The sequence below is a fragment of the Capsicum annuum genome, chromosome 8, assembly GCF_002878395.1.
Source record: "Capsicum annuum cultivar UCD-10X-F1 chromosome 8, UCD10Xv1.1, whole genome shotgun sequence".
Classification (NCBI taxonomy): domain Eukaryota; kingdom Viridiplantae; phylum Streptophyta; class Magnoliopsida; order Solanales; family Solanaceae; genus Capsicum; species Capsicum annuum.
The window spans coordinates 165,793,518-165,819,708 of NC_061118.1; the positions used below are offsets into that span (position 1 = coordinate 165,793,518).

Below are 26,191 nucleotides of genomic sequence, written 5' to 3' on the forward strand. Positions count from 1 at the left end.
TAATAAATTTATGGTGTCTGGATTATATAGAGATTGGTATATCATCAATTTATTTTAAGGTGTCTTAAAAATTGGTGTATCAATAATTTTATAGTGTTTAAACTTTTTAGAAACAAGTGTATAAATAATAATAATTTTATAGTGTTTGAAATATATATATATCAATAATTTTATGATGTCTAAAATGTATAGAAATTGATCTATTTTTAAGTTGTTTGACCGATTTATGGTGTATGAAATTTGTATAAGATGTGGTTTGAATCAATCAGAGAATTTACTATCATTAATGATATTTTTTTCTTAGAAGTATTAAAAATTAATGTTCATTGAATTAAATAAATTAAATTTAAAAACATAAAAAAATATCAAATAAATGTGTTGTTTTTTCGGTTATCTCATTTACTATTATTTTTTCAAAAACCTTGGTTGAAAAATAAAGTAGGAGAATTTATAAGATAAAATCTCAATCATTAAAAATTGTTTTAACTATTTTTTTTTTTTTTTAACCTTTGGTAGATTTTGTTATATTTTGTAAATTAAAAACTAGTTGTAGTTTTTGTAATATTGACTCTTACATTGTATAGTTATGTGATTTGCCCAAAAAAAGTATTAGTTTATTTATTTGCTACTTCTACCGTTTCTAATTAATTGACTTTTTAAATTTGCCACAAAATTTAAGAAAATAAACAAGACTTTTGAATCGTGAGTTTTAATTTAATGACAGATAAAACATATAAAAATATTATTTAATTTTGTGGTCATAAATATGTCATGTGAAAATTTAAAATTAAATAACTGCTAAATAGGGAAAAGGTCCTTAACAAGGTAAACAATAAATTAAGTAAAATAAATTGAAAACGGGGAGTATTATTTTTCTGGGTGGCAATGACAAAAAATCGGCAAATGTATTGCTTCGTTGATGAATAGGATCAATTTGGGCAATAAATTTCCCCGGATATCCTCTTAAATAGGATCAATTTGGGTAATAAATTTTCCCGGACATCCTCTTAAAGAAAATTAGTACATGCTCCTCTTTCTTCTCAATTTTTTTCATTTGTATTGTACAAAAAATTTAGAACCTATTTTATTATTGATTTAAATTGGTTTGTGGAACAAACTTGAAAAATACTAGTGTCGGTTCTTTTTTAGAGATTGATTGTTACAGGATGCAATGTCATTTATTTTGATGCTTCTGCATCACGTTCACCAAATGAGTCAAATTACTTTAATGATGATTAAAATGAAAAGACAAAACATAAACATTACACAAAATAACAAGACATTTATTTGTGGATGATCAAATATGTCTAATCACTTTTACAACTATATGCACCTATATCTTGAAGCAAAGTAGTCAATCCAGTGTAAGATGATCCTCCTCTTTCAATAGCTTGTCTTGCCATCTCCTTGTACGCTTTAGCGCTGCTTCTGAATCCTTCTGCTTCTTCGCTCACCATCACTCTCTTTATTGCCTTTGCTATTGCTTCACTTTTCACTCCTTCACTAGCTGCTTCCCGCCATTGCACTGACCCTACCCCAACCCCAATTTTCAAAACATCAGTTACCAACTTCTCATTGAAAAATTGCTCAGCAAATAGAGGCCATGTAACCATTGGCACCCCTGCTGATATTCCTTCCAGCGTTGAATTCCATCCACAATGAGTCACAAACGCTCCTATAGCTTCGTGGTCAAGAATCAGCACTTGGGGTGCCCATCCTCTTACGATTAATCCTTTTTCTTTTGTTCTTTCCTCGAATCCTTCGGGCATCCACTCTTCATTGTCTGTTCGAACAACCCAAATGAAATCTTGTCCAGAAGCTTCGAGTCCCATGGCAAGTTCTTGCATCTGTGTTGTAGTGAAATTTGCTGCACTTCCAAAACATACGTAGACAATGGAACTAGGTTTCTTCGAATCAAGCCATTTCAAGACCTCATGTTCACGGATAGAGGATTTCTCCCCTCTTTCAGCTTTGTCTTCAATGTCCCTGTTGCACAGGGAAAGGGGGCCAATAGCCCAGTTTTTTCTACTAAGAAACTTGGTATAATGTTCGACATAATCCGGTTCAAGCTCATAGAAACTGTTGAAGATAACTCCGTAGCTCTTCAAATTCGCCTCCCTGACTTCATTAAATATCTGAAATATAATTGTCTCTTCCTCGATTAAATCAAAGGGAGACAATTCCGTTCTGGTCAGCTTGATTTGGTGGGGCAAATTTGGTACAACAAAACTTTCGGAATCAGAGGAGACATTCTTAAAAGGCTTATGATGTCTGATGCTTTCCGCCACACAAAGGGAAAAGAAGCATGTGCCATGGAAAACAATTCTTGAAATTTTAAATTTGGCAGCAGTATCAGTAGTCCAATGGAACATCATATCGGAAACTAGACAATTGGGATGACATTCTTCAACAAGCTGCTCGAATTGTTCTTGCATCATAACTGTAGCTTTAAAGAAGTTGTTTACCAATTCAGGAGAAGGGATGAGATCGAGACGCTCACATCCTTCGGGCAAGTTGTTCTCTACAGCTTGAAATTTTATCAAACGGATGTCAATTTCGATACCCAAATGCTTGCTTCTTTCAATAGATCTGGAGAAAACCAATTCATTGAGAGGAGTGGTGATTATGGTGGCCTTAACTCCGCGTGAAGCCACGAGCTTAGCCATGTCAAGTGTAGGGATCATGTGGCCATGAGCCATCAAGGGAAAGAAGAAAAAATGAAGTTTACACATGCCTTCAATTTTTATTTTTCTTTTTTTTGGAATATTAGTTCTTTTCAGTGGTAATAATCTGAAGGATTGCAAGATTTTTGATGTATCATATGGGACTCTTATTACATACTTCCTTCGTTTCGGAATAAGTGAATTGCTGAGGTATTTATAGGTGTTTCAAAATAAGTAAATTATTAATTTTTTTTTTAAATTTGCCCTTATAATTTAACAATTAATTAACTTTTAAAAAGATATTACATGATTAATTTTTTTCCTTTTTAGAGGTACAAAATAATAAATTATATTAAATTTATATCTTTAATAATTTTTTCTTAATTTATGTATCAAAATTCAATAATTTATTTATTATGAGAATACTATAAACTTGTTGAAGCTGTGTAAGATTGACTTTTCCTTCGTAACAAAAGTTTCTCATTTATTATTGTGGAATTTGAGTGCGTCATCTTACACGATAAATTGTCTGAAACAGGAGAAACACAATCGGCTGGACTACTATATATGTGTGTTGATTTTTTCTAATGTCCATTGAATTTTTGCACTACGTTGTTCTGTCCATATTACGGCTCTTATTCTCACCACACAATTCACCATATTTCTCATTAAAAAATTGCGACTGTTGCAACTGCGCAAATGTTTTCTTGTCTTTGAGTGTATCCATAATGTATCTGATAAATGGTCCAACAGTTTGATGATCAAGATCGAATTAAACAAGCGACATGTGATAGCTAACAAAGCAAACTCTGATGGATGATAAGTTAGATGAGCAATTGACCTACATTCATAGATGGAAATGAACAATCACTATATAAAAGAAAATATAAAATATCGAGATGCTCGAGGCAAAAAAATGTTCACAAAAGTGACGTTGTAATTAGGTTATGACAAATAAATATACAGTTGAAGAAAAAAAAGCTGTAATTTTGCTTAGTTAAATATTTCACTATGAAAAACTGATTGAGTTCGTTTATCTAAAATGTTTTTAATCAGTATTAATTATGTTTGACCATAAGTGAAATCTGTTGGAACCTTGAAATTTTGATGAATGACAATATGAATGAAACAAGTTGATATGAGTTAATTCAGTGCAACTGGAAACTTCAATTTACTAATCACGTGAGAAATTGAAGAAGTTGTGGTTGAGTAAAATATTTGAAGATAAGTTGATTTTAAGAGTTGAAGTTTAACTACAACACTAAGGAGACAAGAGTTGGAATTGAAGAAGGAGTCTCACTTGAAGTAGAACTCTATGTAATGAGAGTTTTGATTAAAGGAGAAGTTTAAAATAAAGAATGACTCTTTGGAGTGTTTGCTTAAATAGAAGATGCATCATTCAGAGTAATTGATACAAGTACGATCATAATTGTGGACCAATACGTAAAGACTCGAGCTCGGGTGGCTGCCCAACTAATGGAACAAGCTTTGAAGTATAGACAATAAGTCCCAACACTCCAAAGCCATCTAATATGCACACTCCAAGGCATTCCTTTTGTCTTGACTCATTAAAGGCATTCTAGTCATTTTGTATTAAGTTGAAACCTAGGCTATAAATAGAACATGTTAGGTCATTTTGTCATAACTTAGATGATATTTGAGAGCTCTTTGAGAGTGTTCATACAAGTGTGGAATCACTTTTGTTGGTTGCTTGTTTTGAAACGTTGGTTGCTTGGAGATTCCGTTCCCTTGAGGTCACCATAAGAACTTGATGTTATTTGTATGAATTCTTGGGTCTTAGTGTTCAATATACACTTTGGTTCATAGAGTTTGTGCATTGTGTGTCAAGTTATCTATCATTCTATCTTATTATTGTTGTTGTGTTCATTCTCGATTTTGGGTGTCCAAACCTGAGACCTTGTTGTGTCATTTTTGTTCTTGTTATTGTGTTGTAATCTTTGTTTGTGGCTCGCTGATTATAGGTGTTGAAAACCTTAGAATATTGCTGTTATCGTGCTTGTATTGTTATTGTGTAGTGAATCCGAGAGGGATCACCAAAGGGGGTCCTCGGTTCTTCAAATCATGGACTGTTTTGGTGTGTGTTAGTGTCTTCCTTGTCGATCTTGTATCATTTGGTATCAAAGCATGGCTTGATTTTGTTCTCACAAGATCAATCTTGGGCTAGCTTTCTTGAAAATACGAAAAAAAAATAGTGTTCTTGAGTTTGGATCTTGGCCGAAAGTTTGTTGTGTTCTTGTTGTGTTTGGCCGAAACTTGAACATTAGATCTAGGAGTCATTTTGTTTGTCTTGGTGTTTCAAGTGTTAGTTTTCTTCATCACTAACACTCTTGAGTCAAGATATAAATTTGAGCTTGCATTTGTTGAAGTATTGTTGTGAACTTAAAGCCTTAGTCGATTATGTTGTCATCTTGGTGGACTTGGCCGTGATTTGTTGGCCTTGTTGTTGTTGGAATTGGTTGTTGGGATTATTGTGTTCTTGGTGATTGTTGAAGTTGTTCTTGATGTTCTTCATCCCTTTCAAGACTTGTTAAAATAAAGTGAATACTAGATCTATAAAGTTAAAGAGAAAAAGGTGAAAGCTTGTTAGTCTTGAAAGACTTTCCATCACCCATCAACTAGTCAATCACTTCCCAACAACTTTCCTTGATTTAAGGGGGATGGTACAAAAAAGTCAAGTCTTTCACTTTTGAATTTGACAATAGGATTTCAAGACTTGTTTCCCTCCTAATTCCCTCCTAAATAAATTTCCACCAATTCCAAATCACAAATTGCTCAAGACTTACAATTTTGGAAAATAAAATTTGTTAAGACCGCAACCAATACGTGGCTGCCACGTCACGTTTTACTGTTCACACGACAAATTTAGGCTCAAATTTTTATTTCTTTGTTTCTAATCTTTGTTTCTTAGTTGGAATTTGTTAATTCTATTGCTAATTAACAAACTAGTAATTGTCTACTAGGTTGTAAATTAGTTTTTGGGTTCGTTCATTTGTGTCTACGTTTCTTTGTGTGCTTTTATCTTTTGAATTTCATTGTAGTTTCTTGGTTCAAGTTCGTACGTATTTTATTTGAGTTGTTTTAAAAGAGAATCTATTCCGACCTCGAGTCCCAATTGGTATCAAGTAATCTCCTTGGAGTATGAACGAGTTACCAACACTTGTGAGGCCAATTGAGAGACATTTCAAAGTGTGAGAGCTTGAGAGCTTGAGAGCTTGTTTTCTTTTCTAACATTAATTAGTTTGTTGTTTTTTGTGTTTTTGTTTTAGAATTTCTTTTGTTAGGAACTATGGCATTGGAAAAGGTGACCATGAATGATTTGATAGCTGCCATAATAGGTATGAAACATGACCTTAGTAGCTGAATATAGAGAATGGAAAAAATAATGGACCGAGTGGAAGGAAGAATGGAAGGAACGGAAAGCTCTCTTTGCAAGGAGTTGGATAACTTGATAGAGAATCCAAGCCTTCCTAATCAGGTTCTTGTGAGTGGACATGCTACACATGAGCTACAAAGTAATCAAACTAACTCTCGCACTCTAGTGAATGAGGTTAGTATCCAACTAAGTGTGAATGGTAGTTTGTCTTTAGGTGAGCCGAATATGCCTTCATTTGGTGAAGATAATGTACAACTTGAGATTGTGGATACACTATTTGATCCATATAGTGTTGAGGCCATTGTGGCAAGTGATAGTACATTGTCTTATGGAAGTCATGCAGACCAACTTGTGTGTGAAAATGATAATGTTGAACATATTGTCTGATTGACTATGGATGACCCTCTAGTTGTTTTTGCTGTAGACCATGCTAGAATAGATGGGATATATGATTGTACTAGTGGTAGTATTGGGAAAAGGAAATCCATCCTAAACCCGTGTCCATTGACACTCCACCCATTTGATCCCGGTGATCATTTGAAGTATGGTGATGAGGATGTCTTTTGGAATGACTTGAATGCGCATGAAATTTATGGCCTTACTATCTCGGCTTTTAAGCCTATTTATTGTTCCAAGAAGAGTCTATGTTTTCCACTTGATGAGCAACTCTTGTTCCTTGTTTCTTGTCACACTTGTGTGGATAGACTAGTTGACTCTTTCTTGGGAGGGTATTCGGGTAAGAGGGATGTTTGGGTGTATGTGAAGTTTGAGCCACCTTGGCAAGATGCTATGATTGATTACCCTAATCCTAACCCTCATACCTTGAAGAACTTGTGTTTGCTTGTCCTTCCTATTGTTTTGCAAGGTTCGGATTCGAGGTCGAATACTTTTTCAAGAAGGGGAGGATGATACAAGTACGATCATGATTGTGAACCAATACATAAAGACCGATCTTGGGTGGCTGCCCAACTAATGGAATAAGATTTGAAGTGTAGAGAACAAGTCCCAACACTTCAAAGCCATCTAATATGCAAACTCCAAGGCCTCTCTTTTATCTTGGCTCATTAAGGGTATTCTAGTCATTTTATATTAAGTTGATACCTAGGCTATAAATAGAACATGTTAGGTCATTTTGTCATAACTTAGATGATATTTTGAGAGCTCTTTGAGAGTGTTCATACAAGTGTGAAATCACTTGTGTTGGTTGCTGGTTTTGAAACGTTGGTTGCTTGTTGATTCCGTTCTCTTGAGGTCACCGTAAGAACTTGATGTTATTTGTATGAATTCTTTGGTCTTAGTGTTCAATATACACTTTGGTTCATAGAGTTTGTGCATTGTGTGTCAAGTTATCTATCATTCTATCTTATTATTGTTGTTGTGTTCATTCTCGATTTTAGGTGTCCAAACTCGAGACCTTGTTGTGTTATTTTTGTTCTTGTTATTGTGTTGTAATCTTAGTTTGTGGCTCGCTTATTATAGGTGTTGAACACCTCAGAATCTTGTTGTTATCGTGCTTGTATTGTTATTGTGTAGTGAATCCAAGAGGGGTCACCAAAGGGGGTCCTCGGTTCATCAAATCATAGACTATTTTGGTGTGTTAGTGTCTTCCTTGTCGATCTTGTATCAATAACTCACACACTTACAAAACAGAAAAGCACAATCGACAGATTGACTTCACGAAGTGCTACTCAATCACTGAAGAAACACATTAAAGAACCTGGTCCTAAGCATATAATCCAGCTAAGAGTTTTAGTGTTGATTTTTAGAGTTGTTCATTGTGTTTGAACTATTGATGTAATATTAATTTCAGTGTGTTATAAACTGAATTAGGAGTTAGTCTTCGAGTTGGGAAAAACTCAGAGACTTTGGTAAAGCATACCTTGGGAGGTGTGTGTGTGTAGTTAGGAATTAGAGTTTATAATTCCTAGTTGTTGAGTCAAAGGAATTAGAGTTTGTAATTCCTAATTGTTGAGTTATAGGGATTAGAGTTTATAATTTCTATTTGTTGGTTACAAGAGTTTTGTAATAAGTCGTTATTGAGGCTCAGAGTTATTTAGTGAAGTTGGGGTTAAATCCTGTAAAGGTACGGTCGTGGTTTTTTACACCTTTTTGAGTCGGGTGTTTTTCACGTAAAAATCATTGTGTTTTATACTTTCTGTTTTACTACTTCTTTGGAACACGTCAGGCAACCCGTTCCATCGATAAGTAACAGTTAGGCGAAAATAAGATAAACAGTAGGGCACAAATTCTTAACAAGTGGTATCAGAGCGAGGTTTTCTTAAAAAGGGCTAGCATTTAAGTCAAAGATCAATATGATGAATTCCGCACCACCTACTGGTCACAATGAAGGTCAATCCACTATTAGACCTCAACCTTTTGATGGTTCTCACTTCATTTGGTGTAAAGCTAGGATGGAAACATTCATTCCAGGGGAAGACTACGAGTTATGGGATAGGATCATTGATGGTCTTACTATTCCAATGAAGTTAGAAGATGGGAAACAGATCAAGAAAGTAAGAAGTGAATTCACACCTGATGACTTATTGGCATTAAAGAAAAATGCTAAGGCCAAAAATATTTTGGTCTGTGGATTAGGACCTGCTGAATACAACAGGGTATCAACATGCACCACTGCTAAGCAAATTTGGGATGCTCTAGTAAATGCCCATGAAGGCACGTCTCAAGTAAGAAAATTCAGAATTTCTCTTCTTTTCACTGAGTATGAGGCATTTAAGATGAATGAGAATGAAACCTTACATGAGATGATGACAAGGCTTACTGCCTTAAAAAATGAGCTGACCTCCTTAGGAAAAGCTATATCTGAAGAAGAACAAGTCGAGAAGGTACTGAGGGTATTACCAAAATCAAAGTGGAATGTTAAGGTGACTGCAATCAGGGAAGAAAATAAGGAACTTGCAGGCATGACCCTGGATGAATTAGTGGGGAATTTAAGAACTTATGAAATGAAAATTGATGGAACTAATGTGCTGGAAGCCCCAGAGGATACCTTAGCTCTGAAGGCATCTTACTGTGATGAAGAAATTAAACTTGATAAAGAACAAGTTGTCTTTATAGCTAAGAACTTCAGCAAATTCTTCAAAAAAAAGAAGGAAACATGTAGCAAAAAATGGTCAAATGACAATCTAAATGGATGCTACAATTGTGGTAAGACTGATCATCATATCAAGGATTGTCCTATCTAGGAAATAGAATGGAGAAAGGAAAGGGCTGAAAAGGAATTGAAATAAAAACCCAAAAAGAGGGAAAAATATGCAATGGTAGCAACTTGGGGATTTGACTCAGATGATGATGAAGTTGATGAAGTAGCACTCATGGCTCTTGGAGATTCAAACTTGGAGGAAGAAGATGATGCTTCTGAGGTAAGTATACTTGAACTTAAAGAAAATTTGCATTTGCTTTCTAAAACAAAACTTATTTCCTTGACGAGTGCACTAATTGATGACTTTCAAAAATCAACTTCTGATAGGGATGAGCTGTTCAATAGTCTTACAAGAATCAAATTTGATTTTATTGATTTAGAAGCTTGCAAGAACACTGTTGAACAGGAAAACTACTATCTCAAGAAACAGGTTGAGCAACTTGATTCTTCAAATAATGATCTTAAGTCTAAAGTTCTAAAATTGACACTTTCTGAAAAAGAAAAAAACTCCAAGAGTAAAGAACAATAAAAATTTGAACTTGAATTGGTCAAGTACAAAAAAGAGTGCAATAATGCAACAGAAATGGTGAATAAACTGAGTCAAGAAGTCTCTAAACTAAAACTTGAGTGAAAGATATCACAATGAAAAAGCTGGTTTGGATTTTCACAAAAGTCTTGATGCTTATCAAGACTTGTCCTATATCTATGAAAATCTTGGACATCCAACCACTGAATGTCCAGTTGCTGTCAAAAGCAGATCCAGCAGTCTAAATCTGGCAAATAAAAAACACGGAACTAGAAGCTGCACAAGACAGTCATGAATTGGAATAAGAGGTCCTTAAGGCTAGGATCATGACCATGAAACTTAACCTTGATTGATAGAGGGATGAAAATGTTGAAGTCATTCATCAATTGACACAGTTGATATCACCTGTTCCACCTTCCTCATCAGCTCCTCACTATTTGTATCCTTAGCCATGTCCCACTTTTATACCGTATTTTTTAATGCTCAATTATTTTTCTTTTTTCAGTATTAGCTTAGGTTTAATGTTCAGGTTAAGTAGGAGCAAGACCGAGTATTTGGAATGTAAGTTTGATGCCTCGAGGGAGGGGGATGGCGTGGTAGTAAGGCTGGAGTCTCAGGTGGTGCGTAAGAGAAATAGTTTCAAGTATCTTGGTTCCATGATTTAGGGGAATGGTGAGATTGATGAGGATGTCTCTCACCGTATTGGGGTGGGATGGATGAAGTGGAAGCTCGCCTTAGGGGTGTTGTCTGAAAAGAAGGTGTCGCCCAAGCTTAAAGGCAAATTTCATGGGGTGGCAGTCCGCCCGACCATGTTGTATCGAGCAGAGTGTTGGCCAGTCAAGAACTCTCACATTCAGAAATTGAAGGTGGCGGAAATGCGGATGTTGCGTTGGATATGTGGGCTTACTAGGGGTGATAGAGTTCGGAATGAGACTATTAGAGAAAAAATTGGAGTGGCTTCGGTGGAGGACAAAATGCGGAAGGTTCGTTTGAGATGGTTCGGACACGTGATGAGGAGTGGCACGGAGGCACCGGTTCGTAGGTATGTGAGGCTTGCTTTGGATGATTTCAGATGGGGCAGGGGTAGGCCGAAGAAGTACTGGAGAGAGATGATTAGGCGGGACATGGAGCAGTTATGGTTTACTGAGGACATGACCCTAGATAGGAAGATCTGAAGGATGCGCATTAGGATGGAAGGCTAGTGCCCTTTTGGGTAGGTTGGGTAGGGCATTACTTGGTGGGTGTAGTATTCTTATTATGATTTCTTTTTGCTTGTAGTATTATAATTGTTTACTAGTCTTTGTTTACTCTTTCCCTGTATGTGGCGTCTCTATGTTTTGTCTTGTTCCAGATTTTTTGGTATGACTTTGATTACTATTCCTTGTCTTGAGCCAGGGGTCTATCGGAAACAGCCTTGCTACTTCCCTGGGAGTAGTGATATAGACTGCGTATATCTTACCCTCCCTAGTCCTCACTATGTGGGAATACACTAGGTTTGTTGTTGTTGTTGTTGTATGCTCTGTCAGTTAAATGGAATGGTTATCTTTGCTAAATTGACTCATATTTTTGCTCTCTTTAATACATTACTAGGTTGGCTAAAATCTTTGTCTGATTGTTTTGGTGATAGCCCTAGTGGCCGTGAATAGCATAACAAATCACTTTGGCTAGTATATTATTGCATTGAAATGGTTTTTCGATGATGCCAAAAGGGGAAAGATAAGAGGGTTGTGTAATGTTTATAACCCATTGACTAACTTGTTTCATTCTAGTATTTTATACTTTAGTGCCTACAGGTGAAAATATTTGAATGCACAAAGACAATAAGTTTGTCATCATCAAAAAGGGAGAATTTGTTGGAACCTTAAAATTTTGATGAATGACAATATGAATGAAACAAGTTGATATGAGTTAATTCAGTGCAACTGAAAACTTCAACTTCCTGATCAGGTGAGAAATTGAAGAAGTTGTGGTTAAGTAAAATACTTGAAGATAAGTTGATTTAAAGAGTTGAAGTTGAACTCCAACACTAAGGAGACAAGAATTGGAATTGAAGAAGAAGTCTCACTTGAAGTAGAACTCTATGTAATGAGAGTTTTGATTAAAGGAGTAATTTAAAATAAAGAATGACTCTTTGGAGAGCTGTGCTTAAATTGAAGATGCATCATTCAGAGTAACGCACTTACAAAACAGAAAAGTACAATCGACAGATTGACTTCACGAAGTGCTACTCAATCATTGAAGAAACACATTGAAGAACCTGGTCCTAAGTATAGAATCCAGCTAAGAGTTTTAGCGTTGATTTTTAGAGTTGTTCATTATGTTTGAACTATTGATGTAATATTAGTTTCAGTGTGTTATAAACTGAATTAGGAGCTAGTCTTCGAGTTGGGGAAAACTCAGAGACTTTGGAAAAGCATACCTTGAGAGGTGTGTGTGTAGTTAGGAATTAGAGTTTACAATTCCTAGTTGTTGAGTTAAAGGAATTAGAGTTTATAATTTCTAGTTATTGAGTTATAGAGATTAGAGTTTATAATTTCTATTTGTTGGTTACAAGAGTTTTGTAATCAGTCGTTGTTGAGGCTCAGAGTTATTTAGTGAAGTTGGAGTTAAATCCTGTAGAGGTATAGGTCGTAGTTTTTTACATCTTTTTGAGTCGGGTGTTTTCCACGTAAAAATCATTGTGTTCTTTACTTTCTGTTTTACGGCTTCCTTGGAGTACGTCAGTGGAACACTTCAGACAACCCATTCCATTAATAAGCAACAGTTAGACGAAAATAAGATAATCAATAGGGCATGAATTCTTAACAAAATCAACACAATAATTTTACAGTTCAGTAGTGAAATAAAACAAAAATAGTTCACATCTTTATTTGATGAAGAGCGCGCACACATCCTATTCTTTTCTGAATTTCTGTTGCCTACAATTTTCGGGATCAAACTTATCCAAAATGCCCTCCACTGTATGGTTGCTAAGCTATGGCAGTGTGTATAAATATCTCTGTTTTTCTTATTTCAATAGTAGGTAGTTACAATGGGTGGACATGACATAGTCCTTGAAATTTGTAATACGTGTACTTCCTGACCAAAGAAGGAAAAGAACATTTAGCAGCCAACCAAAAGGCCCGCTTGTAATGTTAAAAGAGAGAGATAGGAACTGGTAGACACAGTACTATTTATTTTCAAGGAAGCACCAGGCTTTTTTTGGGGGGGGGGGGGAAATTACAGTGAAAAAAATTGTCAGACAAATTATTACTCCAACTTTAAATGAACGAACCAACTAAACTTTAAGATCTGGGGTTTCATATTTTTGCAGCATTAAAAGTTGCAATACATCTATCGTGACACCTTGGAGCAATTGGTCAAGAGTCTCTTTTATGTCATAAATATTCATGCAACGGTGGACGATGAAACACACCGTCTCTTTATTTCGCTTAATTTTTAGTATCTATAGTGACATAAAAAGTTGCAATACATCTATAGTGACACATTGGAGCAATTGGTCAAGAGTCTCTTTTATGTCATAAATATTCATGCAACGATGGACGATTAAACACACGGCCACTTTATTTCACTTAATTTTTAGCATCTATAGTGACATAAAAAGTTGCAATACATGGAGAAGTTGTGTTTTACTACCATGGGGTTCATGAAAGTTTAATGCTGATAACCGAGATATTATCTGATATGTCAATAATATTGGCATTCAATCACAGGATAACTGATAAATTGATTTTATCTCATCTTGGGCTGAAACGTTCTCTTTAATGTCACAGTGACTAAAGGTAACGCTCAAATTAGCACACAGAAAACATGCAAACACACTGAAAAGAAACCATAAAAGTTTTTTCAATAACTACTTAATGAGCTGTGGAACTATATGAACTTATATCTTGTAGCAAAGTAGTCAATCCGGTGTAAGAAGATCCTCCTTCTTCAATAGCTTGTCTTGCCATCTCCTTGTACGCTTTAGCTCTGCTTCTGAATCCATCTGCTTCTTCACTCACCATAACTCTCTTTATTGCCTTTGCTATTGCTTCACTTTTCACTCCTTCACTACCTGATCTCCTCCACTGCATCGAACCAACGCCAGCCCCAGTTCTCATAACATCAGTCACCGTCTTCTCGTTGAAAAATTGCTCCGCAAACACTGGCCATGTAACAAATGGCACCCCTGCTGATACTCCTTCGAGAATCGAATTCCATCCACAATGAGTCACAAAAGCTCCCACAGATTCGTGATCAAGAATCAGCACTTGGGGTGCCCATCCTCTTATGATTAATCCTTTTCCTCTTGTTCTTTCCTCGAACCCTTCTGGCATCCAATCTTCATTGTTGGTTCTAAAAACCCAAATGAAATCTTGTCCAGAAGCTTCGAGTCCCATAGCGAGTTCTTGCATCTGTGCTGCAGTGAAATATATTACACTTCCAAAACAAACGTAGACAATAGAACTGGGTTTCTTCGAATCCAGCCATTTCAAGCACTCATGTTTATCGATAGAGGATTTATTCCCTCTTTCAACCTTATCTTCAATATCCCTGTTGCACAGCGAAAGTGGACCAATAGCCCAACTCTTTATACCAAAAACCTTGGTATAGTGTTCAACATAATCCGGTTCAAGCTCATTGAAACTGTTGAAGACTGCTCCATAGCTCTTTGAATCCGATTCCCTGACCGCTTTTATCATCTTGGACATACCTAGCTCTTCATCAGATTGCTCGTTCGGAGACAACTGTGTTCTGGTCAACTTGATTTGGTGAGGCAAATTTGGTACAACGAAAGTTTCAGAATCAGAGGACACATTCTTGAAAGGCTTATTAAGTCTGATACTCGCTCCAACACATTGGGCAAAATAGCTTGTGCCGTGGAATACAATTCTTGGAATGTTAAATTTTGCAGCAGAATGGGTAGTCCAAGGAAGGAACATGTCAGAAACAAGACAATTTGGGCGACATTCTTCAATAAGCTGCTCCAGTGATTCTTTCATCATAGCTGCAGCTCTGAAGAAGTTTGGGAGCTTGTCATCAGAAGCGAGGTCAAGGCGTTCGCAATCTTCAGGCAAGTCATTCTCCACAGCTGGGAATTTAATCAAGCGGATGTCAATTTCGATACCCAAATGCTTGTTTCTTTGAATAGCTTTGCAGAAAATAGGTTCATTGAGAGGGGTAGTGATTATAGTGACCTTAACACCACGAGAAGCAAAGAGCTTGGCCATGTCTAGTGTAGGAATCATATGGCCTTGAGCCATCATGGGAAAGAAGAAAAAATGGAGCTGATCCATATTGTGAAAAATTCTTGAGAGAAACAAAGAATGGTGTCGTAGCTGAAAGCAGAAACAGAAATGAATAGAGTGGTTGTATACGGTTACTATTATATAAAGAAGGCCAAATCCCATAAAGACTTAAACTTGTACTGAAAATTCACCCCCTTTGCCTAATCAGCAAAACATATATAGAGAGTGTGGTACACTCACTCATGTGACAAGGCAAAAATGTCCAATAAAAAAAAAATGTGGCAAAACAAATATATGTAAAATTGCTGATTTTTTTATTTTTTTATTTATATTTAATAATAATTTTTAAATTTAAAAAAAAAAGAAAAAAAGCACCCCCACCCCCCCAATCATCTTTTTCTTCACCCCACCCCACTCCCCTCCGTCGTCTTCCCTCACACACATACATCATCTTTACCACCCCCTCTCCCACCCCACCTCCAATTGTCTTCACCCTCATCCCCCACCTGTCATCTTCACACTATCCCTTTCCCGGCGTTTCACAGTTCTCTCACACACAAACAGACACATTCACTCACACACACACATAGTTCAAACATGCACGAGAGCAGCAACACAGTCAACATTTTCCGGCGAGATTCGCTGGAAAATCAACTCCAAAATCGCGCACACACACAGAGTTCACTCACAAACACACACAGTTCACTCACAAACACACACATTCACTCACACGAGAGCAGCAACACAGTCAATATTTTTCGGCGAGAGCCGAAAAATCAACTCCAAAAAAGAAAGAATTTTTTTTTCAAATCTTTGATGTTGTTGATAACGGTGAAAAATGATTACTCATTGTGTGCTTAAAGGAGTTTCTTCATTTTTTTATGTTGTCTTTAATGATGAAGATTGATTAATGATTTTGCTGTTGTTTATGGAGTTGTTAATTTTCAACTGATTTGATGGATCTCGTTGTCTTGAAATCATGAAGATTGACAAGAATTTTGTTGTTGTGCTTAATGAAGCTTCAATTCTTCAAATCTTGTTCACTGATAATTGTTGGGGGGGGGGGGGGGGGGGGGGGGTTTGTGGGGGGGGGATAGATGGTTGTGGGTTGGGGGGGAAGATGATTACTGTGGGGTGGGGGGGGGAGCTTTTCTTTTTAAAAAAAATAATAAAATATTAGAATAATTAAAAATTATATTAATAAAATAATTTAAATATAAATTTTTTAATGAAAAAAGTAAAATATTATTTAATTTACTGTTCATGCGCCCAAGAATGGTGTGTTACACTCTCCTTGCCAAATCATCATTTTGTGCCTGATAGGTACCAATTTTAGCACTTGAGGTGCTTGACAGGTACAAACCTTAGTTGAGGGATTTAAGTGAATTTTCAGGACAAATTTGAGGTTCTATCGATGGGTTTGAAGGACAAATTGCATGAGTATTTAATGGGTGTAAGGTACGAGTCGAGGGTCTCTCATCAATCAATTTATATAGACGTGGAGTTACTTGGGACTTTCGTTGCATGTGTATTAGACTACTAGCTTGTCCGAGTTAATTCCTCAAAATGCCATTGAACTTGTGTAAACATCCCACTAGAGTAACTTTTATTTCTTTTAGAACAATATTGTCACTTAACTATGCACTTTTTTCCATTATAATGTAAAACTAAGAAATTGTTAAGGATATGTTTGGAGAACCACAAGAAAAATAAAATTAGATGTAATTACATAGTCTGATTCTTAATTAGGAATAGAAAATTAGGTGCAATTACGTGATGTAATTACAAAGTTACATTTTATTTTTTTAAAATAAAATTTAATATCTTTTTCTTTTAAATTTCTTTTTTATTTCTATTATTTTAATTTCTTGTTTATTTTTTACTTTTTTTCATTTTACATTATTTATCTTTCATCTCTTTTCTTCTCATTTTCCAACTTTACTTCTTATGATTCAATATAATTACTCATCTTTTTTTTTTCTTTATTTATTGCATTATTGAATTTTTATAATTTTTATTCTAGTGTTTGAATTAAAGTAGTATTTTATTATTGAATGAGATTATAGACTTATGTGTTTTTCGTTCTTCTGAATTATATTTACTCGTCGAAATTTTATACAAGAGTATTATGTTTTTCTCTTATATTTTGAATTTATGTTTCGGTTTATTTGTTTTAGTATTATGGACATGCTATTTCATATTGCATGTCACTGCAAATGGTCTAATAACATATAATTTTAATTTTTCTATGGCTTTCCAAATATGTCCTTAACTATTTTTTAGTTTCACCTTATTTTGAAAAGATGTACACAGTTTAATGACAATATTTTCTTAAAAGAAATTAATAAAAGTTACTTTAGTAGGATGTTTGCACAAGTTCAATGGCAATTTGGAAAATTAACTCGACAATTTGAAGTGACATGCAATATAAAATAACAAGTCTATAGTACTAAAATAAATAAATTGAAACATAAAACAAAACACAAATTAAAAATTCAAGAAAAAAATACAATACTCTTATATAAAATTTCAACGAGTAAATAATTCAAAAGAAAGGAAAACACATAAGTCATTTCATTCAATAATGAAATACTACTTTAATTCAAACACTAGAATAAAAATGCAATAATGCGCTAAATGAAGAAAAAAATTACGAGTAATTATATTGAATCATAAGAAGTAAAGGTTGGAAAATGAGAAGAAGAGAGATGAAAGATAAATAATGTAAAATGAAAAACATAAAAATAAAAAAGAAATTAAAATAATAGAAATAAAAAATAAAATTAAAAGAAAAAGAAATTAAAATTTAAAAAAGAAATAAATGTAATTTTGTAATTACATCACGTAATTGCACCTAATTCTCTATTCCTAATTGATAGTTGAACTATGTAATTACATCTAATTTCACTTTCTCCGAATATATTCTTAACAATTTCTTAGTTTTACTTTATAATGGAAAGAAGTGCATTGTTCAGTGACAATATTGTCTTAAAAGAAACAAAAGTTACTTTAGTGGGATGTTTACACAAGTTGAATAACATTTTGAAGAATTAACTCTAGCTTGTCCTAATTTTTTTTTTTTCCCAATTATGTTAGTTGAAGTAAAGTAAGTACGCATGCACTCATGTGAATTTTTTAATTTTTTGTGCCAAGTAACTTACATTAGTGTTTCTTTTTTTGTTTTTTTGGGTTAAACTTGCGTTAGCCAGTCATGTTAATTTCTGTTGCCAAATTTGTGTATCCAAAATGCCCTTTCAAATGTGGGGTTATTACAAGTCCTTGAAATTTGTATTACGTGTAATTCCCGACAAAAGAAAAAAACATTATCAAACGAATAAGTCCACTTGTCTGGAATGGGTCGAAAATGAATGACTGAAACTGGCCGGTTGTTTGGCTTGATTGAGTATTATGACCACTATTAGGACTGGAAATTTTGGATAGTGCAGAATTAATTAAAGATAATAATAATAATAAGTTTTGAAAATAAAGAAGACACAAATTTAATTAGCATGATTGATCAATTTATTCTACGTCCACTATCGAAAAAAAGAACAATTTTACTAAAACATCAATGGAACAAAATAGAGCACAAAAACACGAAGAAGAAAACTCTCTCACGTGTTTTTTCAACACAACTCTCTCAAAAATACTCTCTACAAAAAAAAATAAAAAAAATACAACTAAAATCTTCTTAAATTGGTGTGTTTTAAGGTGAAAGAACTCTCCTCTATTTATAAGAGGAGGTTCTTGGGAGAAAAGAGAAAAACTCAAAATAATCTCTTCCACATGAGAAAAAAAAAAAAGACTCTTGTTAGAGATTTTCAGTATATCATGAGATTTTTTATAAAATATTGATAAAAATTGACCTTGTTACAAATTTCTACTTTGGCTCAATTTTGACTTATATAGTAATATGTTCCACCTTCTTCACCAAGCTCTAAGAGGCTTTCAAAATTTCAAGATGATAGAATCAGACGGATCTCCGTGTGAAATCAAAATAGTAGCAAGACATACAACAATAGATCTCAACAGTGTGCACAATATCCTAAACTTACGTGTCTTCATAATCATAGAGAGACTTCAAGAACTCCATCTTCACATATGTATTTACACCCAAGAGATTCTAAAGTGTCCAGAGAGATGAGAATTTTCTTCAACTCGGAACGCATCTAACATTTGTGAGAGTTATTATCATACCAACGTGCATTTTAATTCAAATTGTACCTTTTTCAATAATTTTGCAAGCAATATTGTTGCCCACCAAGATAACTCCATCTTCAACAGAATCATATGTATAAAACAAGTCCTTGTTTGGACACATATGAAACGAACAAGTCAAATCTAAAATCTATTCATTGCTAGAACAAGAATTATTTTTATTTATTAAAGTATTGCTACTTCAATCTCATCAACAACATTTGCTTCAGCAGTGTCAGAATCCTCATGCTCATTTTTCTTTTCTTTTATTTTTCAACTTAGGACAATCAAATTTGATGTGACCTTTTTATGATAATAACAACACACTAAGGACTAGTTTGGTAGAGTGTATAAGATAATACTGAATATGTTGTATTAGTAATACTGGAATTAGTTGTGCAGGGATTAGTAATATTGGGATTATTTTTTATGTAGTGTTTGATTTGATTCATTGAAAGTAATACGTATTGTTATATTTTAAAAAGAATATTGTTTGTTTACAAAAATACCCTCGACATACTATAACTTTGTGTATTTTTTTTGCAAAAGTTTATTATTCTTTTTTTAGAATAAAAAAAGTTAACAATATAACTAATTATTTACTTTAGAATTTTAAGATTTAATCTTTCACTTACAAAAATTATTTTTTTTATTATCTTTTCTTTGTTTGTTCATTATTTGCTTGTTGTTCCCATTTTGTGTTATTTTTATGTTGGGGGAGATACGTATAACTTTTGGATGAGACAATAAAATCATTATAAAAATTAAATTGTATTCTATAGTGTGTTAAAACTAAGTAGAAATAATTTATGAATATCCTATTTACAAAATTAAAGTTTATATGCAATTTGTTTTCGGATTTTGACCAATAAATATTTTTTGAGTTAATGGAGTAATTTTTTATAACTAAAATTATTTGGAGGGATATTATTATTTTGATAAATTGAAAAGAAGTAACTCATATTGAATAAATTGAAAAAGATTTAGAAAAAAATTTAAAAAATTTGAGGACATTTTTGTAGATAATAATAAAATTTGTAAACTAATTTATTTGAATAAATTTATTAGTAAAAATATAAAAAATAAAATTTAGAAAATAAAAAAATATTTAAAAGAATTGAGGGATATTCTTATCTTTACACATGCTAATCCCATGGTATTAAAACCCATGTATTACTAATACCACCATATGTGATGTATTAGTAATACACCCTATAATACCATGTAGGGTGTATAACTAATACATGGTATTAGCAATACATTGGTCCAAAATCCTACCAAACATAGTATTAATTAATACCACACTTAATACATGGACTATTTCTCCTAATACGGCCTACTAAACGACCCCTAAATTGTTAAATCTGGACTTTGCATTAGATCTACTTCTGATAAATAAATTGAACGCCTGATTTTTACTACGTTCTTCCGTAATATATCTGTAACACCCCGTATTCAAGTACGTGTATTGGCGTATTCAAGTATGTGTATTGGTCTTATTTATATGGAATTTATTTTATTTTATTTTATTTATACCGAAATTTGCCCATCGATGGTTCCATACGAAGGTTATTGAATAAGCTTTCCAACGATATAAAGATTTCCAAAAACGGATAGGTTTCGGATATAATCGAGCACGTTCGAAACTATAAAACGGTGGCCGGGATATTGGGAATAGTAAATGTGCAGGAAAATTTCCTACACACAAACTACTGAGGCCAGCCAATTTTTTGGGTCAACTTTGAACGATCATAACTCCCTTAATATAATGAACTGGGAGAGCTGCGACCTATGAAAAGAAAGATATTTGAGTCTTCTTTCCAATGCAATTGGTTTTATCCAAATCCAACGTCTAAGTAAGGAGTTATACTCGTTTTACTTCAGCCTCTCAAAACAGATTTTTAGGGTCAACTTCAAATGATCATAACTCCTTGTACAGGACGAACTGGGTGGCCTACTTTATATGAAATGAAATCCCTTTAAATTATCTTTTCAATGATACCAATTTCACCCAAATCCGATATCGGAGCAAAGAGTTATGGTCGATCTACTTTAACTTATCAAAACAGTCCACCAAAGGACAGATTTGACATTATTTAAATTTTAAAGGCACTTTGGTCATTCCCTATGATATTATGGACGGGAATATGTGTACATATACATGTATATGAGTTCAAAAACTCATTTTCATCATCAATCATTGATAAAGAACAAACCCTAGCCAAATTTGACCTTTAAATTACTTTTGATTCAACCGTAGAAATTCCAAAGTAATCCGATAACTGCGTTTTTCATCTCGAGAGCTTCGAACGGCACCTATTATTTGTGCAAACAGGATTGCATAATCAAGAGGTGAATTCTAAGGTATGAATATTGTTTGCCTTTGTTCTATTCCATATGTATATGTGTGATAGAGGATTATATGTATTGGTTGTTATTGAAAGGTGATAGAAATAGGGTTATGGACTATTTTGCATGGTTTGGTTGTATTGAATTGTGGAAGGAGGATATGTTAATTGGGTTATGGAAGGTGGATATGGTAATTGAGTTATGGAAGGTGGATATGGTGATATACTATTGAATTGATGATTATTTATGTCTATGGCTCAATTTGATTTAATGGATTGGTTGGAAGGATAAATGAATCCAAACTTGATATTGGAGGATGTTGTATGAATATGCATGACATGTAAATGTAATTGGAGTATAAGAAGGTTAAAGTGACACCCTTTATGGTGTAATCAAGGCTTACTACTTAACCACTAGTTTGGTGAATTCAAATAATTGAATTGTGACGTTTGGTCGCTAATACTAGATTGCTATATATCTTCATTGTAGATAAGTAATCCGAAAAGATGAGAAGTCCATTTGGGACTAGTATTGAAGGTTGACAGTCAGGTATGTAAAGCATACTCTATACCATGTCTTTGGCATGAAAGTGAACAATTGTTCTATTAAGAAAGTTTCCAAAGTTATTCAGCAACATGTGATCCATAATGATTTTGTATGATGTCCTACGTTATCAATGAACTTGTTTCCACCCTACAAGATGTCAAGACATTCTAATACTTACTTGTTTTCCAAATCTTACATGTTTATTGCACTAATGAATGTCAGAAGGTATCCGGTTACTCGAACAAGATCCATGTGCTATTAATGACTCCAAAACGTTTCATTGATATACCAATAAGTTCCTACTTCATTGTTATGGCATTGATGACTCCAAAACACTTTATTGATGTGCCAATGAGTTCTTACTTCATTGTTATTGCATTGATGGTCTATTTATATGTCTCTTATTGATGTATCATTGTTTCAAAGTATCAAAAATGTGGTGGCGACCAAAATAACAATCTCAAAGATTAATTGAACTAAGTGATGGAAGTTCTCTCTTATCGGGTGGTATACCAGGGGCATAAGCCTATCATGGGTCGATCCCTAGTTATGTGTTTATGGGTGGTATCCCAGGGGCATAATCCTAGCATGGGTCGATCCCAGTTGATATGTACTGGAGGCAGCCTAATGGTCACAGTACAGTACAGTAATGATTACAAAGATAATAAGAACAAAGGTAAAGTGATTGAATAAATACAATGTACAGGTTGTCACAAGTTCTAGTAAGTGTGGTCCACTCCTATTACGATTTCTTCACTTGTTTCTGATTTCTATTGAGCTCCTATATCATATGTGATTATCTATAGATTTACATACTCAGTACATATTTCGTACTAACGTCCCCCACGGGGGACCTGCATTTCATGCTGCAGGCACAGGTACCTCAGCTCATACACCGCACAAGTAGGAGCCAGGATATCTAGCTGCTTTTGGTGAGCTCTAGTTTGCTTCGGGGCTTTCCGTGTCATATCCAGTCACTTTTGGTATTGTATAGAAGTTAGTTATATGGCGGGGTGTGTCCCGACCTTAGTTAAACTCTGTGTATTGTCTAGAGGCTTTGTAGACCTAATGTACAGTTAAGGTGGTGTTTTGTTAATAGACGTGATGGCTCCAACGGCCAAGTATTGTATATACATATATATGTGTGCTCGAGCTTATACAGGTGATTATTTCCTTTTATATGCGACATGATGCTGTCCGAATTTCGGGTTGTCAAAGAGGTATGCATGGGAAGTATAAGGTTATAAGATGGTTCTCCCGGACCTCCTCGGTTATGGGTGCCAGTCTGCCCCAATAGGATTTGAGGCGTGACAATCTCTATCTATCTAATCTTTAGATTTCAACATAGACTTGATTTTTTTATAACATATAATTTCTTTCCCATAAAGTATAGTATCTCTAAAATGCTTAAAGGATTGGGGTGAGGAACATATTAGCAAAACAACTTGATCTTCTGCCTCAATCTTGAAATCTATATTAATTAAAGGAAAAATTACTTAACTAAATACCTTAACTTTTCTATATTACTTTAAATACCATTCTACTAAATATATTACAAAAATCCCTTCTAATACACAACACACGCGCTCTTGCTGATACATTCCAACCCACAGCTCAACATAATACCCAAATACTATTCTCTAGCATAAAATCACGGAATTAATGGCAAAGATTTTGCCAAAATTCAATTTTGAAGCAAAAATCCGATCTTGAAGTAACAACAGTTATCTTCCATTACAATTACTCCATTATCTTAATTATTCCAAATTTAATTGGAGGTTAGTTGTTTATAGTTGATAATTTTGTTTATTAATTTTGAAATTGAACAAATTCCTTTTTAATTTTATATTCTTTAAACATTATAAGATTATTAATGGAGTTAGGACCCTCTTTTAGTTTAGCGCTTACTCAAATTGAGTCAACTTCTAATGAAATTAATATATCTGGGTTTGTTCCTAATAGTTTTGCTTATGAAGACGTTGATTTTCATAAAAATAGATCTAAGCATCGGAACGATCCGACAATCATGAAAAAGTTACGGGATGCTGCTACTGTTAAAGGGAAGATGACTATTGTTGCTATTTCAAAGGGAAAAAAAAAAAGAAAGTTGTTAAAAGAGACCCATTACCAAAGGTATGGTATTTATGTGTTTGATTGACGAATTTTTTCATAATTTGTTATTGTTATTAACAAATGTTAGTGTTACTAATTAGTATGATACATATCGAGGAAGATAATGTTTGTGCATGCATTATGATATATCACAAATTTTGTTATTATGATACATATTTCAGAATTTTATCAATAAGTCTGATACATATATTATAGTTATGTATCATAATTTGTGATGTAACAACTCTAAAAGCTAATTGTTAATCTGATGCATTACGTATGTACATAACTATAAGCGAATGTGCTATGATACATCATTGTTTAGAAGTAAGTAAGAAATTTACTAGGATGTCTGGTACAATCTGATACATAAGTAAGAATTTTATCAGTATGTTCTATACATATGTTATAGTTATGTATTATAATATGATACATTACTTATATATCATAAGGTCATTAAATGTGTTATGATACATTATTGTTTTTTAATGTTCAGGGAATGAAATATGTGATTAAAACGGTTCCACATCATCCTTTGAGGTTTGACATTTCGTTCAACCGTAACTTTGTTACTGATGTTGAGTAATTTGTGGGTAAAAAAGTTCTCAATATGTTTAAGGAGACATGCTTTGGTTTGTTTGTTGATATGTCTAAATCAAATTTTCAAGGTCAAATAACCAAGTGTTTGTTGATGCTTGAGTGTAAACAAGATAACCCAAATGAATTTCATGTTTGGGTCAAGGGAACAGTTCTGAAATTTACTATATTTGAATTTGCTATCATTAGTGGTTTAAATTGCACCTCAAACATTGAGGACTTTCAGTATCCGACTTCAAATGGCTCTATTTTAATGACAAAGTTTATAATGCCTTTTCTTATCAGATCTTGATGCTCGAAAATTAAAATTATGATCTAAGGCATACTTTTCCATTACAACTTTCAGAGTTTTCTTATCATTATACAACTGTTTCACCTTAACTTCAGTGTTTTGACAATCGGTGATGAATTTTCTTGTTTTAATTTCTGATACATACAAATAATATCGATTATTCGACTCAACAACAGCCAGTGCAACTGCATTTGATTCCGTTCCTTCAACGCACATTATCGCACCAGTTTCAGCATCAAATTCTCGCTCTTCAGTCGATTTATCACTGATTGTAATGCATAACGGATACATTACAAAATCTGTGCAAATTTGTTTCAATTCAATGTAAACCTTAACACCACTGTCGTTTCTAATAATCATTGGAGCCGTATTTCCATCAACAACATAACGAATATCTATATTTTTCTTTGCTAGATCTATCTCAAGTTCCGTCGCAATAACAGAAATCAACCTGAAATACGAAACACTTTCGCTAACTACAATTTCATTGCTCTTGTAATTTTCATAAATAATTTTATTTTGCCAGAAACCAGAATGTCTCAGCAAAACTGAAATATTCATGACAAAAAATTGTATGAAAGAATTGATAAAATAATATTTTTGGGAACCAATAGGCTGAAACAAGAATGAAAATGACATTCAAAATTCAAAAAACAAAAGGTTCTGTTACGTGATTAATGTATTACAAAACGACAATTCCTATTTTTGGGGATTTGATTAAACAACCTTTGGCTTAATTACTGCACATTAAATAATTAACTGCATTTAATAAGCTACTTATGTATCATACCACAATGTATCAGTTAATTAAGTAATGTATCATATATGGGATTTTCAGTAATTTTGTAAAATGTTGGGAGAGAAGGTAATTATATATGAAACACTTGTGTTTTAAGTAGTTTATACATTAAATCCATAAGAATGAAATCAAAGAAATCAAGATGTGAGAGTATGGAAGTATTTTCATCCATACGAAATGTGTAAAACTTTTACTTCAAGTAGAGTCTATTCTCTACCGTCCTTTTTATATATAGGCCTTTCAACTTTTTCCACATGCGTTTGGCAGTGACTTTCGAAACTACTTCAGGTAGTACATCATCACAAAGATTTAGTATAATACTAGA

The 26,191-nt window shown here is 33.8% G+C and overlaps 2 protein-coding genes across 3 annotated transcripts in view; both read right to left on the reverse strand.

The window, feature by feature from the left end:
* Positions 1-1,264: 1,264 nt before the first annotated feature.
* LOC107840246 (scopoletin glucosyltransferase) overlaps positions 1,265-26,191 on the reverse strand; it is a 33,181-nt gene continuing 8,254 nt past the window's right edge. The window contains exon 2 of one of the 2 annotated variants that reach the window (XM_047395045.1): positions 1,265-2,666. In XM_047395045.1, the coding sequence (XP_047251001.1) occupies positions 1,308-2,666 (1,359 nt within the window). In that variant the 3' untranslated portion in view covers positions 1,265-1,307. Of the gene's footprint in view, positions 2,917-26,191 lie in introns of those variants that run through there. The other variant, XM_016684050.2, reaches the window with a different exon arrangement.
* LOC107840244 (scopoletin glucosyltransferase) lies at positions 13,459-15,163 on the reverse strand. Its single transcript, XM_016684048.2, has one exon. It carries the CDS (start codon positions 15,134-15,136, stop codon positions 13,601-13,603), a length of 1,536 nt encoding a protein of 511 aa, XP_016539534.1. The 5' UTR covers positions 15,137-15,163; the 3' UTR covers positions 13,459-13,600.